At 42.7% G+C, this 18551-nt stretch overlaps 1 protein-coding gene across 3 annotated transcripts in view; it reads right to left on the bottom strand.

The window, feature by feature from the left end:
* The window catches only part of FAM13A (family with sequence similarity 13 member A), a 103231-nt gene that overhangs the window by 16655 nt on the left and 68025 nt on the right, over window positions 1–18551 (bottom strand). For all 3 annotated transcript variants that reach the window (XM_008707141.2, XM_008707139.2, XM_008707138.2), the window contains 5 exons: window positions 10965–11175; window positions 10342–10480; window positions 9371–9452; window positions 8326–8546; window positions 7603–7686 (listed from right to left, as the gene is read on the bottom strand). In XM_008707141.2, coding sequence (XP_008705363.1) covers window positions 7603–7686; window positions 8326–8546; window positions 9371–9452; window positions 10342–10480; window positions 10965–11175 — 737 coding nt within the window. The remainder of the gene's footprint in view (window positions 1–7602; window positions 7687–8325; window positions 8547–9370; window positions 9453–10341; window positions 10481–10964; window positions 11176–18551) is intronic.

The raw sequence follows: 18551 nt of genomic DNA, 5'->3' as shown, positions 1-18551 counted from the left end.
CAGCTCCCCGGTACTGCACTAGAAGCCCTTCGTCATCTACCGCCTCTTCTCCTTCCTGTCACACCTCAAGCTCCAGAGGTCATCCAGGTTGTCTCATGCCTCTTTGCCTAGTTCCATATGCCCTGGAACGGCCTCCTCTCTGCTCCTTGGTTTGGCAGATTCCAGATCACGAGCCACCTCCCCCATGCAACCTTCTTCCAACATCCCCGACTGAGGGACCTGCTCACACATCTCTGTGTCGCCTACGGCAACCTGCGTATGCTGTGTCACTTCGCACATGCTTTGCTAGCCACTGAATGCGTGTGTCCCCTCCACCCTAGTCCCCCATGTGATGGTATCAGGCAGTCCGGGCTTTGGGAGGTGATTAGGTCATGAAGGTGGAGCACTCATGAACAAGAGTCATGCCCTTATAAAAGAGACCCCACGGAGCTCCTTGGCCCCTTCTGCCATGTGAGGACAGTAAGAAAATGGCTGTCTGTGAACCAGGAAAGGGCTCTCACCAAACACCGAATCTATCAGTGCTTTGATCTTGGACTTCCCAGCCTCCAGAGCTGTGACAAATAAATTTCTGTTGTTTATAAGGCTCTTGTGTATGCTATTTTGTAATAGCTGCCCCAGTAGATGACACATTTTATACTCCATAGTAACTGTTTGTTGGCACATCTGTCTCCTCTTTAAGACTATAAGCCCCCTGAGAGCAGGAGTGTGTGTTTTTGTATCCCTGGAAACTATTTCAGTGCCTGACATAATGGAAATATTCCATAAGAATCTGCGAAGTGAGAGAATTGTTCAAACATAAATATGTACGCGAAGTTTATAGGTATGCACGCATTTCCCTTCTTGAATGTCAAAAGAGATGAAGTATCTTTGTTTCAAGTTTGCGGTTTGTCTTCTGCACTTTATTTCAAGGAAGGGCAGACGGTATTATGGGCCTGTTGGGCCTTCACCTCTGAAGACAACTGTGGGTATGCATGAATGGATTATTCCTTTGTAACCTTTTCTGTTTGCCTTTCTCAAAGTGGTCAACAATGAGTGATCTTTGGACCAACTTCACGTGCCAGGAGAGGATACTGCCATTATGCAGAAATATCTTGTGGACTTATTTGCTATGAACAGCAGTAACAATAATCTTTTCTATTTCTTCCTAATATCACAATACTGAAAGGCAGATGGCATTTTCCTATTGCTAGTTACCGTATCAAAAGGAGTTTTAAAACTGGTATTTCATAGAAGATGACCGCCCAAAATGAAAGGGAACACAGAAATTATTTTACACAAGAAAGACTGAGGATCAAACCACAGGTGTTACTACTGGACACGCCGACTGCAATGGCTAACATGAGAAAACAGATCATGTCAAGTGTCCCAGCAAGAATGCTGAAGAACTGGAACTCTCTTTCACTGCTGCTTAGAGTGGAACACTCTGGACGACTATTTGGCAGTGTCTACTAAAGCTGAACATGTGACTCCTCAGTTCTGCTCTTAAGTATTAAAAAAACCCCAAAAACAAAAACCAAGTGTGGCCTTAAGCTCACCAAAAGACACACAGAATAATGTTCACAGCAGCACTACTTATAATAATCGCAAACTGGAAACCATCCATATGCCCAGCAACAGAATGGATATGTTCCCCAAACTGAATACTGCACAGCAATGAGGACGAATGGGCCACAGCTGTAGGCAACATCATAAGTTAATCTCACAAAGACAGCCAGGTAAAATAAGCCAGATACGAAAGAATACGTACTGTAAGATTCTACTTACGTACGTTCAGAAATGAGCAAACGGAATTTACAGCTTTAGAAGTCAAGATAATGGTTTTCCTTCATGGAGTGGAGGTCATGGTATTGACTGGAAGGGGACAAGGAGTGGGGTTTCTGGAGGACTGGAAACATCTGTTTCTTGGTCTGCATGCTGCTTACCTGGACTTGTTTACTTTGTGAAAATGCATCAAGACACATATTTATAATTTGGGCTTCTTTCTGTATTTATGTTATACTTCAACGAGAGTTCGACAACAGCCACAGATAAGTCTGAGGAGTGGAAGTGGGAGTGACTTGTACAACCTTCTCGCATGTGAAACGACAAAATTTAGGCCTGGAACACACGGACTAACTTTAATACAAGACGAATCCATTAAACGTGCTGCAGATGAGGTTACGGCACGTTCTAAGTGCCAACACACGCCACGCGCTGAAATACTGGGCAAGATAAACACTCAACAGTTTAGGGACCAAAAGACGTATGAAAATAAAAATAATAAGGAGCTAGCTAGCATTTCCCCATTGTGGACTCTCATCCTATTTACTTGTTGCTTGGCAGAAACATTTTTGGATTGAGGGAGAGTCTGGATTTTAGAAGGAGACTTTGCTAGTAAAACCAACCAGCTGTGGCAAGTTTGATAGAAACCAGTTTCCTCTCTAATTCTTTGTTCAAATTTTCTAGTTGGAGCAGATGAAGAGAATCACTGGCTTAACTCTTCGTCTTATGACACTGATATTTAGGTTTTCTTTTTTTTTTTTTTTTAAAGATTTTATTTATTTATTCGACAGAGATAGAGACAGCCAGCGAGAGAGGGAACACAAGCAGGGGGAGTGGGAAAGGAAGAAGCAGGCTCATAGCGGAAGAGCCTGATGTGGGGCTCGATCCGAGATCGCTGGGATCACGCCCTGAGCCGAAGGCAGACGCCCAACCGCTCTGCCACCCAGGTGCCCCATGATATTTAGGTTTTCTATGAATTGCTCATGTTTGAAATTGATGATCCTCAGGAACTAATCACCTGTGAGTGATTTGATAAAGTCCAGTTTCTGACTCTGGAGAGTTAAACCCATTATATTTCCACCAAAGTTAACGTTGGCATTTGACAGAAGTGTCTAAACACTGGAAATACTAAAGATCTTTGTCTGAGGGGTAGAAAGAATTAACACTACTTGGTTTACACCAGAATTATTTTCATGATATATACCTGAAGCCAAAGTCTTGGTGATACTAAAAGTTAATACAACTTTCACTCATCATAAAACCACATCACACGCAATTATCAGAACTGGACTTGTTAGCTGAGCCAAAATCTAGCCAATAGTTCCATAAACAAAGCAGGGCCTTGGCTGAACTGTTAAAAAAAAGGGTCAGCTGATATTAAACGGACCATGGGAAAACTGTTTGGAAGTCGATGTCTCTTATTCTTGAGTCATCAGCTGCTCGGAGATTCTGTTATTGATGGAAAACAGGCCTTTGAAGGAGCCAGTAAAATTCTCTGAGCCTTGATCTCCTGATTGGTAAACCGCAGAATTCAGATTAGAAAATCTTTATGATCTATAGCTGCTTGGAAATGACTTTAGGCCAAGCATGTAATACATCGTATTTTCTATTACACTTTCACTCCTCTTGCCTCAAACCTTTATTAAATTTTCATTTAGGTGGTAGTTCTGAATGGCTTTCCAGTGTGTGGGAATTGGGTTATTACTAAGATGTATTTTTGCACACAAATCGGAACAACCTAGACGCAAACGTCTAGTGGGTGAAGGCAGCACCTCCCATTCTGTGCTTTTTTTTTTTTAAAAGATTTTATCTATCTACCTATCTATCTATCTATCTATCTATCTATCTATCTATCTATCTATCTATTTATCTATCTACCTATCTATCGAGTACACAGGAGTGGGGCGGGGAGGAGGAGAGGGAGAGACAGACTCTCAAGTAGACTCCATGCTGAGCATGGAGCCCAACGTGGGGCTCAAAGCCAGGACCCTAGGATCACGACCTGACCCGAAATCAAGAGTTGCACACTTAACTGACTGAGCCACCCAAGTGTCCTGGTCTTTGTTTTTGATTAAAGAAATTTTCCATGACTGATCTCTTACCACTCTATTTGGTTGCTCTATACAGTCTCAGATAATATTTCCAGGTACCAAGGGAACACCAGCCAATAATTAATCCACATTTAAATGGAGGAAAATCTTGGACACAAATTACAAAGGCCCGATTAGACAACCACATTTGCCTTTCTTTACCTTTTGTGATGGTTTTTGTCTTAGCCTCAAATAAAACTTCTTTACAGAAACACCCATTTGGGCTCTGTTACCCAGATAGTGCCATACAGGTGATGACTGATGCTTTTAATGTGAAGAAAAAGATAGAATTAGAACCCTGGAATACCAGAGCTAGAAGAGCCTTATTTTTTCATATAATGAAACTAAGCCCTGGAGACAGCAATGATTTGCCCAAGGCAATAGATTTGGGTCAAGAACCCAGGTTCACGGACTCCCAGTTCAGTTTTCTTTCCATTCACGAATAAGACATGAAGAAAAGTAGGATCTTAACACAGTGAAGACATACTAAAAATGTCACAATGAAGCATTTTCCTCTAATACAGTTTGACCAAGTTGTCTCCTTAATATAAAGAATTCTGCCTTCCAAGCTCAGAGCTCTGCCTAGGTTGAGTTCACAAGACCTCTAGCAATAAATAGTAGCATGGAAGCCCCACCTTGTGAGAAATTATGCCACAGACAGACACTATGCAGCGTCCAAATCTTAGTATAACAAGTGGTTTGAGTTTGTGTGTGGATGGGTACCGCTGAGTCATAAAACTCCTAGCAGGAGAAGACAAATGAGACGGATTCTTTTAACTACTGCATCTTGGCCCATCGACTTAGAAAGAGGCAATTCTCTCCTCTTTATTATCAGGTAAAAATAGTAGACTGGGCAGAGCAGATCATCCCGAAGAGCAGAGAGCCCAAGGGCAGTATTTATATAAGCTGCCGAGTTTGCATTTAAATTTGAACAGAGTGTGCTCAGTGTCCCGTTAGTTCCCGAGATAGTAAAACATCGTATGAAAACATACTGATGAGGAAGAGACTCGAGAAGAAAGCAGCAGCTCTCAATAAGCAACCCATTCCTTCCACGTTCTCATCAAGGAGGGGTCTGTAATACGGTGACCTGCAGTCATGGGTTGTACTTTCTGTGACATGGTCCTTTGATGAGATCCTTAGATGCTATCCTAATAATCTGTAGGGGTTTCTGTGCCCCTGTGTAAATGGGTGTGTTTTCGTTTTGCACTCACGTGCCAACCTGTGGAGTGCACTGTTGAAGCAAACAGCCTTGTTTATAAGATGTACGAGAGCAGCACACAGCTGTTTTGGCCTGTGATTCTGACCGCCACTCACTGTCCTTTCAAATCAGAATCTGTAGACTCAGCAAAAACCCAGGAGCTCTGAGCACCTGCTTTTCTAAAAACAAACAAACAAACAAAAACCAAAAAACCCTCTGGGGTTTGGAATGATAGGTTAGCTCTGAAAACACATGTACTTTTAAGAAGAGTGTTGCCCAAATGGTATTTACAGTTCAGGGTCCATGGCAACACCACAGACCTAAGAATGAAAAGTTTACTCTTTGATTTTCACACTGGCCAGATATCAAATGAACTCTGCTTTTCCTGAGGAGGTTGGAGCATCATGTTCCAGAGAGAGGCAGAGAGTCTGACCAGGAACCAGCAACAAATGCCATTCAAAGTTCTGGAGCACTTGTTCCCTGCCCGATGAGGTGCTAGAATCCAGACCCAAAACGGTGTTCTTCCAACATCTAAAAGAATGATGAGAGGAAAGGGAATAATACAGCAGGGCCGAGAACTAAGATTTCACATTCCTATGATAAGAGAGCTAAGACAATGTGCGTTCTCTCTCCTGAGTCCATCACTTAATAAGAAGCAAGCTGCAGAGAGCAGAACATTTACTTGTAGCAGAAGTGAAAACAACATTAAAAAAAAAAAAAAAAGTGACAACATCATTGACTGGGCACCCCCCCAGCCACCTGCCAAGCCACCCAGCCCACTTCCTCAGTGCCGGACAGCCTACAGGTAAATGGGTGTGCGCAGGTCTGAACTGTCCGTTGGTCTCCATGACAACTGATAACGGACAGCTACGGTATAGATAAAGCATTCGACTCCTACCTCAGGAGCCCAAAGCTCCAGGGCTGGTCTCAGTAGGGCTGGGATCTGAATCTGGGTCTGTGGATCCCAGTCCCCACACATCACTTCAGGCCAGACAGGATGAGAGGATCTGTGTCCAACTCTGAGCAACACATACCCGGCACACAAGCCCCCGAACTGGCTGTAAAGGTTGGGACTAAAAAGCAGGTGAGAAATCACTTGGCCTCAAGCAAAGAAGTCCGTAAAGGGGTCTATCAGTGTGGATACCCACATGAGGAAAACAAGAAATGCCGGAGAAGGAAAGCACACAAGTCCCCCTCCTTCCCCACCTAACTGGCGGCCATGAGGAGATCTATACTTAAAAGGCTCTCAGCCAACTGTGGAGAAGGGGCTTCTCTCTGCTAGAAGGAGTTCAGCTCTACTTCTCCAAGTTCTGAATCCTCCAGGAGAAAAGGACAAGTTTCAGAATATATTTGCACTCCAGTGCATTTACTCTTTGGTTCAATGCCTTTAAAAAATCCAAAACAAAACTTGGCCTGAAACATGACCATTATCCCAGAGCGCCAGTATTTTTCCGCTGTAGGGACAGGCCAGTAAAATCAATCATCAGCAGCTCCAAGTTTTTTTTTTTTTTTTTTTTTTTTAAATTTAAACCTGATAAATTCAGAACCAAAAATACCATGGAGGATACATTCTACGGACAGTTTACTGGGCACATGGTACGTGTCGGGTCTTTGTGCTGGATGCTGAAGGTCAGGACCCCCCACAGGCGAACAAAACCCAGAGCTCCTGCCCTCACAGATCTCAGAGTCTAGTGCATTATTCTGGAAGCTTCTTTATTCAAAAGAGTATATTTTACATGAAGTACTATCTCCATTATACAGCCATGGCTGTGATTGGAAGAGACCCCTGCACTTTGGCTGTATAGAGACCCTTCTGTGAATACTAACTTCACGCTCCTTCACAGCTGCTCTTAAGAACTTCTTTTGTTGGGTTCTTGACAACACTCCCCACAGAAGGTCACTGAGAGTAACTGACAAGGGTATCTGATGACGAGTCTCTTAAGGAATCGAGCAGAAGTCTACGGTGCCACTGTCTCTGCCAGGACTAACGACAAACACGCAATAACCGCGCTCTGCTGAGTAACAAATCTCTTTCAACGCTTCCTGTTGCTACGGAAAGGCAAAGGTGTATTCTGGATTCCTCGCACTTTTGGTTCAGGATGGTGGCTGGGACTTCTCTACAGATGAACCCTGGCCGTGGCTACATTGAAGAGAGATCGAACTTTAGGGCGTATCATACTAGCTTAACACCTTCATTTTAAGGAAAAGAATGCCTGGAGCCAGTGACAGCTTATGGGGGCAGACTTAGACAGGGAAGTCTCTAGGGCTCTGTGCACTCATGTATAATCTATGCCCCCCCCCCCGCACTGTCCCCCTGAAGCGGGACACTAGCGACTAAATGTGAGCTGCAAACTCATGTTTCTTTGGAATTCCAATTCAGCATCCGCTCCACAGCGGAAGTCTCTGCTCAGTTTAGCCTTCAGAGAGCTTAGGTCTGCTGAAAATATGGAGTCATCTCCTAAACATCAGGAAAACTCATGCATCAAATACTGAACATTCGTTTCTAAAGCCCAACAGTCGATTGCAATCGGAGAACTCCGTTCAGTCACGTACCGGCCGTCCATGAATGCTCTCGTAATAGAGCAGAGCCTTCTGCAGAGCCACTTTCTCGTTGGCAATCTGGTCCTTGGTCATATCCTGAATAAACACAAGGAGAGAAAAATGAGAGGGGGGAGCATTTATGAATACTCCTACTTCTTTCTGTAAACAAATTTCCTCAAGCGAGGTTAAAAAGTTTCCTCCCACAACTGTTGCTCCGAGCTCTGTTCAAAGCTCACTTAGGAACCGGCTTGTCCGCACTTTTTGCTGGTGATAGAGAGAGAGCACAGCAGAGTCGTCATCAACTCCGTGTATCTCCCACGTGGCAGCGAAGGCATGTGGAGGGAAGCGAGCCTGCGAGGCACATGGGGCTTAGCTTAATGGCCCAAGCGATGACTACAGTCACAAGTTACACAGTCCCAAAGGTTCGTCTACAATCCCTCTACTCTAGAGTCATCAAACCGTCTGTTAACCTGAACGAGTTCTTTCTGTGATCTCTACATGAGAGTGTTCTGCTCTCAATGGGTCGTCATAAAGTAAAAGGCTAGCACTGAAAACACTCCACCTGCTTCTCTAGACATCTAAGAGTATGGGAGAGAGGGCGTGGGAGGTCTGAGAAGGCGTCACTGCATCCCTCTTCCCACACGGACCCATGCGTCGGGCCCTATGTTTCCACCACGTTGACTGAAGTGGTTTAGGACTAGCAGCTGGCTTAGGGCCTCCACCGAATCCCCACACCTTAATGTCCTCAGGACGGCTGCTCTCTGCCCGCTTCTCCAGGAGCTTCCTCTGGATGGATTCCAGGGTGGCTTCGACACTAGGCTTTACGGCTTTATCGACGAGCTCTTGCTTCTTCTCGTCTTCTTTCTCAAGCTGGGAACCGAAACTCTTGGGAAGCGTGTTGCTTCGCTGCCGCATCCTGGGGGCTAGGTCCTCTTCAGATATCTTTAGTTTGGACTCTGGTGTGAAAACATTTGGGGAGGTGACGCATGAGAATTGATGTCTGTTGAACCCCAGTTGTTTTTCCGTGGTGTTAATAACTGTTTAGCCCCATCTTTTTTCATAAAGTATCTAATTATAACAGTAGTTGAAATCCCTGGGTTATTATGTAAAACCAAAGAAAATGCTAACATCTTCTTGGATTATTTGGAATGTTCCCCTAACGCAAATTCCCGAGAAAGCTTTAGCTATGTAACATCCATGCTTTAGTCACACCAACAGGTTTGCTGTTCTCAGAAGGTGGCAGATGCTTCCTACACTCACTCCCTTACTGTTTACCGGCATCGACTGATCCAGCACCCAACTGCTGGCCAACTTTTTCCAGATAACCTACGTACCTCACTTTGGAATTATTTTCCCTTTGTATTCCATTTGGTCGTTTATATGACTATCTCCTAAAAGACAGCATGCTTTTTGAGGGACAAGGACCCAATCCTTTTTATACTCCTCCGTGCTTATAGGTCTTCTCCTAATACCACCGCAAATAAAATCTTGGTACTTAGTAAGTATTGAACTGAAACCATCACCCTTAAATTCATGATTTAGGGAAATGGGGAAATGCTGCAGAATTTGCATCTTAGCTGATCGGGGTTGTCCTGTGATGGAGACCATGGTGAGACATGGGGAAGGTGTCCTCTGAACAGCGGGAGCGCTGGGGGGCAGCGTCAAGGAACTTGTGTTTTCTCAACTATTTCAGCAGTGGCACTCAGGTGTGGTGAGATGGTGAATTCTGCAGGTGGCTTGTCTTACAGAAACCATAGCATAGGTCTAAAACTTTACCTACCTTTAAGCTGTTTCCGGAATTTGGCAAGGTCATTTGTCCATTTTAGAACCTCTGGATTGGCTGCTTTGTCACTGTGGGAAGGCTGAGAAAAGCAGAATCTAATGTAAGTATTTTCAAACTGGGGCAGGAAAAAGAAGAGTTTGATGATCACCTTATTTTTTCTTTTTAAAGATTTTATTTATTTGAGAGAGAGAGAAAACACACAAGGGCAGAGGGAGAAGCAGACTCCTGTGGGGCTTGATCCCAGAACCCCGAGATCATGACCTGAGTCGAAGGCAGATGCTTAACCAACTGAGCCACCCAGGCGCCCCATGATCAGTTCATTTTAAAGAGGAAGAGAAAGTTGAATCCCACTGGAAAAAGAAATTCATCATAAACAATTAGAGCAAACGTCATAGGTGTAATTCCATTATCCTTCTTTACATCTGGTTATTTTTGATGCTTTCAAAGAATTCCTCACAGGCAAAATGCTGGGCTTCTGTGAAGTTCATGGCCCCATTTCATGAGTTGTAGGGTTTAAGCTATCAGGCTAACAGAATGGAAAGCAGAGGGGGGTACATTTTACACTGGAAACACCATGCAAAATGCCTTTCTGCCACTCTTGTGGGCAATGCTAAGATAGAGCTGAGAGTAGAATGAGGTCAATACTAATGAAATTTTAGAAGATAATCTTGAATTAAGTTTTAGCCAAAATAAAGAGTCATTTAATGGTTTTCCCCATTCCTTCACATGGATAAGTTTATAAGAGGTCAACGAAAACTTTCAATTATTTGTAAGAATACCCTGTGCAAGGAAAATGCTGATACATGATGTCGGGGGCTTCTCGGGGTTTACTATCCAGTTGTTATTGTCTGTTTTGAGTCTCCACAGAAATCTCCCTTAACTTCTGATCACATCATGCTGATGTGCCATCGTGTCAGCATGTCTGGGGACACCAGGGGACAGGGACAACCATGTGAGGAGACACTTACTCTGTACTTCCTCTCCTCTTCAAATCTATCTTCGAACTTTCGGATCTTCTTTTTAAGGCTCTGAATCCTTCGAGTGAGCTGGGCAGGTGTCAGGTCCTCCCGCTCGTCGTCGCAGGACCCGAGAGAGGAGCTCCGGCGCCTGCGAGGGGCACAGGGTGGGGCACTCACTGCCTGCTGAGGGGCTCGGGGACGGGGATGCGGCACGGAGGCAGAGGGTCCAGACAGTCTCCATCCTCTCGAATAAAAGAAAGTGGACTACCAATTCATTTTGTGACCCTGAGCTCTCTGTGTCCCACCTATCAGATAGGTCTAACTTTCTCTCGCTCACATTAACAATTAGCAAAGGCAGGACTGAAATATGTGCTGCAGACCTGAAAGTTAAATTTTAGATAGCTCTGGAAAGGATGTGCTAATGGAAATTCAGTAGGTGGTGATGCAATTGGGCCAACTGAAACATTACAACAGAGCCTGCATACCAGGATGGAGTATTCCCAATAAGTTCTTCCACAGACTTACAACGTAAAAAAAAAAAAAAAAAAAAAAATTACCGGCCATCAACCCCATTCCTATTCTTTCTAATGTTATGGCGATGATATATTTGCTTATCAGCAACACAAACATACCTCATGAAAGAATGGGAATTTGGGGGAGAAGGAGGCACTTCTGTGTCATCCAGGTATTGCCTACTCTGCCCGTAAGCATAGAACCGAGGAGAGAGCATGGGGTCACTGTCCTCATCCAGAAGCTGGCGAATCAGGCGCCCGGCCTGCGGGGAGAGGCGCGCTTCACCAGAGCCCACGTTCTCCTGCTGCCATGAGAAGGTAGGGATGGGCTCTGGAAGATAAGGAGGGGAAGAAGTCAAAATGGCTCATGAAAGCATAACTGTTTCCTAAGTTTTCTGAATGCTTTAGGAGGCACTGAATTTAGGAGGCATTGAACGACCTCACATTTCAGATTTAAGGTTCTGATGCAGGACACAATGCCCCCACTGGAATCATCCACATATCTGCCAGCCATCACCTACCTCCTAGCTCTGTCCTCACTTGCTTTCACAAGAGAATTTACTCGGGCTGCCTGGAGGAATGGCCTTAAAGACGGAGAGCAAATAGTGTATGCTTCCAACCTCCCCTGCAGGTCAGGGACAAGAACTTTGCCAGGTGAGGGCACCATGGAGAAGAAAAGCACGTGCGCCAGGGAGAGAGCTATTTGGCTTCGTGGCTACACGTCCTTCACTGAAACAGCCAGGGAGTCATATTCATCTTGTGAGATCCCATTGACCTACGAGTTTGCACCTTCCGTCTGGGGCCTTCAGTAAGCTGTTCACGTGCTTCTGCTTAGTGCTGGGATTAGCATGTGTAAGATGCATGTTTTACACTTGAAATTTCAGAAGCTGCTCAAGACTACAGTTAACATAAGATGCTTACATAAACTAGTCAAAAACAAGAAGAAAAAGAAGGATGCTTTACAAAGGGTAAATCTGTACAAATTATTTTAGATAGTCTTTTAAGAAAAAAACACACTCCACACAACATCCTGATTTGTCATTGTTGGAGGGAATAGGGGGATATATATTTCTCTTTCCTTCGAGACCCATATCAATATATTCCTTTCTGCATTAAAAAAAATCCTATCAGATTTTAAAGGTAGATCTCAGATATGTAGGGTATTTCATCTGTAGCAGTCCCTGCATTTAAAAAAAAAGGTACGTTTTAAGTATAGTAATGAATTACTGTGACTTACGCAAGGCTGGGATCTGGCCATGCTCTGAAATTCTGGGATTCCTAGAGCAACATTTGTTCCTTCGGCTATCAAAGTGTTTATCAAATCTAAAAAATTATCTTAAACAAGTGCTTGTTCAGTATTTCATTTAGAAAGATTATATCATAATCATAGAACATTAGAGCTGGTTGAAACTTCACACATCATCTAACTTAGTGATTTCTCAATCCCAGCTGCACGTTAGCATCACGAAGGGAGAGACGCATAACTTTTAACGCACAGGTTCTCACACCACCCAACTAAACAGAATATTTAGGTGAGGGCCCAGATACCCGGCTCCCCCCGACACGCGAACTTTAAAAGCTGCCCCAGTGAACCTAAATGCATTCAGGTTTGAGAACCACGGATTCAATCCAACACATTACAGACAAGGAAACTGAACCCAAAGAATTTAAGAGCAAATACCTAATCAACGACAAGAGTTGGGACTAAAACGAAATCTCCTGACTTGAAGGACAGTGCTTCAATTTAGTACGTGCCAGACACTCTAAACACAAGGATGACCACCTAAAATTTTTGAAGACCCCAAAGTAGGAGAGATAAACACATTAATGTAAGAAAAAATAACTTCATGTGGAATGAGGTCCATAGGTTCTCAAAATTTAAAGAGAATGAAGTTATCTGGGAACTTAGATGGTAATATACATTATTTAAAAAAAAAAACGAAAGCAGGGTTAAAGACAGGTTTTTATCTGCTAGTCTCAGAAAGTGGCAGGGAACACTCTGGGAGATAATGTGGCCCAAGCCGGAGGTGACCAGGATTCCCGCCCCCGTCCCATTTGCACTGAAGCTTACGGGAGGCTCCTCCTAAGCGTCTAGGCTCAGATATGAGCAGCTCCAAACTGCTGCATAAAAGCAAAATATTGATGAGAAGTGAGGGAAGGCGAGGGTAAGAGGAAAGTAATCCTTAGAGAAATAAGAAGAGTCTAGTGTTAAGTTATAGAAAATGGAACTATGAAACTGGCCAGACTGTATCTTTTATTTCAAGATAATTCTTTTTTTTTTTTAATGATTTTTTAATTATATTATGTTAGTCACCATACAGTACATCCCTGGTTTCCGATGTAAGGCTCGATGAGTCATTAGTTCTGTATAACACCCAGTGCACCATGCAATACGTGCCCTCCTTACTACCCATCACCGGTCTATCCCATTCCCCCAACCCCCTCCCCTCTGAGGCCCTCAGTTTGTTTCTCAGAGTCCACAGTCTCTCATGCTTCATTACCCCTTCTGATTACCCCCCTTTCCTTATCCCTTTCTTCCCCTACCGATCATCCTAGTTCTTATGTTCCATAGATGAGAGAAATCATATGATAGTTGTCTTTCTCTGCTTGACTTATTTCACTTAGCATTATCTCCTCCAGTGCCGTCCATGTTGCAGCAAATGTTGAGAACTCGTTCTTTCTGATAGCTGAGTAATATTCCATTGTATATATGGACCACATCTTCTTAATCCAGTCATCTGTTGAAGGGCATCTCGGCTCCTTCCATGATTTAGCTATTGTGGACATTGCTGCTATGAACATTGGGGTGCATATGGCCCTTCTCTTTACTACGTCCGTATCTTTGGGGTAAACACCCAGTAGTGCAATGGCTGGATCATAGGGTAGCTCAATTTTTAACTTTTTAAGGGACCTCCACACTGTTTTCCAGAGTGGCTGTACCAACTTGCATTCCGACCAACAATGTAGGAGGGATCCCCTTTCTCCACATCCTCTCCAACAATTGTTGTTTCTTGCCTATTTCAAGATAATTCTTAAGACAGCAGTGGTGTTCTGTAAGGACGAATATCAACAGAGTCAGGCAGGGAAAGGGTTAAGATGAGCCGGTAATAACCTCACTGGCAGAGTGGCAGAGCAGCAAAACAAGGGGGGGAGGGAAAGGCCAAGGTGGTGTGCAGGGGGACAGAGGGCACAGGCAAAGCAAAGTCTGATGTTGATATTGGCCTGTGGGTGTGCTGGCCAGTTTGACATTTCTACTCTTCACAGTTTAGTTGGAAAAGGTGTTCCCTTAGATCCTGAACTCCTTTAATTTGTTTGAACCTAGCAGACTATCTCTTGAGAAATATCACAACTCATCTGTCAGTTTTCAATGATGTGGCCTCTGTGTACGAAACAAGAGTGTCTGTGACCGTTATCCAAGCAGGTCTCCAGTAAAAAATGTATTGTGATCCTGAATTAACAATATACCACTAATCATGGAACTGAGTTATGCTTGTTTGATGCTTTGTGGAGCCATTCGTCAGATTTCCTCCGTGTTAACGCAGACCCATTCCTGACGGCTCACTTGACTGCTAAGAAGACCCAATGTGCCCTTTTCTTAGCGTCACCATTGGTATATATGAAACACACAGCCGAAGCAATTCTAGCTTATGGGTGACATTTTCTCTTAGAGGATATAGTTAGCATAAATGAATTCACTAAAAAATGACAAATGTAAAACCATTATGAAATTCAATTAACAAAATAAAAAAGTTATGTTGCATCATCAGTATGCATGTAGAACAGAAGTGAAGTTTCTCACCCATGCAACATGAAATGCTTGCATTTCTCTCTCCTTTCTCTCTCTTTTTGTTTCCATGGATATATTCATTTACATTTTTAATGGAATATCATGAACATACAGTGTTATATTAGTTTCAGGTATATAATATTCAACAATTCCCTGCATTACTCAGTGCTCATCAAGATAAGAACACTCTCACTCCCTTTTATCTATTTCACCCATCCCCCCATCCCCCCCTCCCCCCCCTTCCCCCTGGCAACTACAGAGTCTGGTTTTTGTCTCTTTTTTTTCTTCCTTGTTCATTTGTTTTGTTTCTTAAATTCCACATGAGTAAAATCATATGATACGTGTCTTTTTCAGTCTGACTTATTTCACTTAGCATAATATTCTCTAGACCCATCTGTGTCATTGCAAAGGGCAAGATCTCACTCTTTCCTTTTTTCTATAGAATTTAAGGCTCTTATAAATTTATAAAATTACATATAATATATAGTTCAATAGAACTAAATCAAGAAAACCAACTCTTCTTCTGTTTTAGTTTGTGATGATCTAAAAATATAAGGCCTACTCGTGTTTTCATAGTTGACACCCAACTAGATGAAGAAGAAAGAACCGAGTAAGAACAGTGCATAGAGGACAGGATGCCCAGTTGCATTGCCTGCCTAGAGATTCAGTTTTGAGGGTATATTCATTGACCATTCCCAGTGCCTAGTCTGAGACATAGTTTATACTTTAATCAGTAATTCTAGAGCAATGAAATGGACAAAGAAATTGCAAGAAAAATATTCAAAGGGAAAACAGAAAAGATTTGAGGCTTCGAATTAGATTTTCATCTTAAAGCACCACATGAAAGAAATGCGTTTTTATATCCAGACCAGAATTCCTTAAGTTCCGTGATTTTAGCCATGTGTCTTGTCACAACGAACTCTGGACATAAATATGGCATGTCTCTCTATGAAAAATTAATCCACCAGGACAGCTGACATCCCAGCAGGTCAGAAGTAACAGAGATAAAAGCTGTATTCATGCTACCTAAGTAACAGAAGAGAATAGGTCCTGGGGGAGTTCCAATTCAGACACTACAGTACACATGGAAATAAAGGAGATTCACTGCAGGAAGAAGAAACACGGTTCTGAGTAATATTAATGTGGTCATTGGGATATAGCTACTCTCTGCTTAGCCAGCTGGATCCATTTGCTAGACAAAAGAAAATTAGCTACTAAGATGATTTATTGCAGAAATCTGCCAGAATTAAGGGAGCTGATGTTTTCCACTTCTCACTTCCAACTACATGCTATTTAGAGTCATTACTCCCTGGCACGATGTCATACCGTCTTTCAAGGTGGCTCCTCGGTGGTGTGACGAGGTATGTGCACATCCCAGACACCAGAAGATGTAAACCCCACCGGGGAGGGAAATACTATCATAAAAATTTCCTTAGTGTTCCACAACTTAACCTTGGAACAATGGTAGTCCTATTAAATTGTTCAAAAAATCTTGCAAACTATCAGTTAGAAGGAACCTTAGTAGTCAGCTTTGTCAATCCCAATTTAATCCTTGCATCTCATATATCTGCCTTGTCTCTATTTGCAAATTTAATAAGTAGGCCCTTAATTGCTCCATTCAAGTCATTAATAAAATGTGTGGAACAGGCTAGAGCTGGGGACTTTCTTAATGAGAATACCCCCATTTGTGTCAACTTTGATCAGTGTATCTGCACATTTAAGTACTGTTGCTTAATCAGTTACTAATTCACTCTGCTACCTGACTGTCTGCTATTCCTTCCACATCTGACAGGGCACTGGAGTCCCCATTAACGGCCCAGCTGAGGTCTTTTCAAACGCGACATTTCCTAATCCAGAGTCACACACACATACACGAGGTTGGTTTGGTAAAATCTGTCCTTGGTCAACAGTGCAGGACCCAGTAATTATGGACTCCTTCTCTGTGTTTAGAGTCACCCACTGTCATTAGGCAGAATTGGGCTCTGGTTTCAGAGATGTCCAACTTAGGCTGGTTTTTCCTGAAACTATACTTGGAAACATTTGTGGAAGACAGTAACAACATCAACTAACACGTAGTGCCTGTTAGGTACTTGTACTGTGTCAAGCACTTTGCAAATATTAGCTCACTTAATCCTTGCAACAAACTTACTAAGTGAATACTACAATATCTGTTTGCTCATTATTAATCTGTTGTTATGCTTATTTATTTATATATTTTTAAAAAATATTTATTTGTGGGAGAGAGAGACAAAGCACAAGCAGGTGGAACAGGAGAGGGAGAAGCAGACTCCCCACTGAGCAGGGAGACCAACGTGGGGCTCGATCCCAGGACCCTGAGACCATGACCTGAGCCAAAGGCAGATGCTTCACCGACTGAGCCTCCCAGGTGCCCCTGTTACACCTATTTAAAGATGGAGAAAACGAGGCCGAAACTGTAACACATTTACTAACTTGTCCACAAAGCTGCTGAAGTAGCAGGGCCAGGGTTTGAACTCAGGACGTGCCTGGTCTTAGCCATTATGGCCCACTGCTTGCCAGGACACATAACTGGCATTGCTGAGAAAGAGGCATCAGAGAGGAAGTCAGGAGACTTCGTTATCTTGAATCATTTTGCTTCTTTTGGCCTCAACTTTCCTAGCTGTATAATGGCAGAGTCCAGTCAAAAAAGCTTTAAGATCCACTGCTTCTTCATCATTCTTTCAGAATTTCCACAGTTATTTTTGACAAGTAGTAAGCAATAAATAAGAAATATAAAGTATTTTATGCCCTTTAAAAATGTTCTTTTAAGCTTACCTTCACCAGGACAACATTAATAGAGAAAGCTGAGTATTTAAACCTTAATACTTCCAGAAATGGTACCCCCAAATCAACATGAACTGGCTGATTAGGAACATTCTAATTATGCAGTTCTGAAGGGCTTTACAAAACAAATAATAATACATTTGATTTGTGTACTCATTTAATTTTGGAGAGTGGAAGTAATAAAATAATAATACTATGTGGATAGGTAAAAAATGGGCCTGAATACATAGCTACATACAGAGAGAGAGAAAAAAAGAAAAAAGCATGTGTTATATAACTGCCAACAAGCACGATGAGACTCTGATCCTACGTTCACTCTGAGAGGGTTCTACTCTATGTAGGCTATGGAATCTAATTACTAGGTTCATTTCCTTTTTTGTTGCCCTGATAAGTACGCCCCAGAAGCCAGAGAACGTCACTGCCATATGGGAGCACCCACCGCTGAGGCTAGCGCCAACAGTCTGCTCACTGAGTATCGTCTCACCCAGCATTCTACGATCTGTATGAATAAGAGAGTGTGAACTACGGTGTGGGGATGGGGAACAGACCAGCAAACCAAAAACAGCAGGTTACACTACATCGTGGCTTAGAGACTGGCAAGGGAGACTTACAGACACATTCTGGCTCAGAAGGTTTGAGTAACTATTACTTCCATGTATATATTTTGTTGCCCTGGTTTCACTTTCACACTTTAAATTAGTGCAAAGTGGATTCCTTACTGCAGAACTATCATTTTGTTGGATCTCTTGTTGAGGCTATAAAGGAAAGGTAATATTTTAGTGCTTGGAGACTGATGGCGCGCATCTGAACTATCCCTTATGCAAAAATTCCTTTATTTTGACTATACTTACTGTTAAAATATAACACGAAAATTTAAAATAAATATATGATAAAAAATGGCCTCTGAAAGCAGTAACCAAATGATCAAAATGGCCTTGAAATGAATCCGTGTAGATTTTTAAGATATGCAAGTTCAGTAACTAACGCAGTTAACTGGCAGAAGTTAACACAAGTCCTTTCATAAATTACATAGATAACACAACAGGCATTTCCAAGCCTACTCTATTTTTCCCCCGATAAGATTTTAAAAATTCCATCTAGTTTCCAATATAACAAAA

Source organism: Ursus maritimus, unplaced genomic scaffold (assembly GCF_017311325.1).
Source record: "Ursus maritimus isolate PB19 unplaced genomic scaffold, ASM1731132v1 scaffold_8, whole genome shotgun sequence".
Lineage (NCBI taxonomy): Eukaryota > Metazoa > Chordata > Mammalia > Carnivora > Ursidae > Ursus > Ursus maritimus.
The sequence above is the reverse complement of the archived record's forward strand: the minus strand, read 5'-3'. Positions and strand labels throughout refer to the sequence as shown.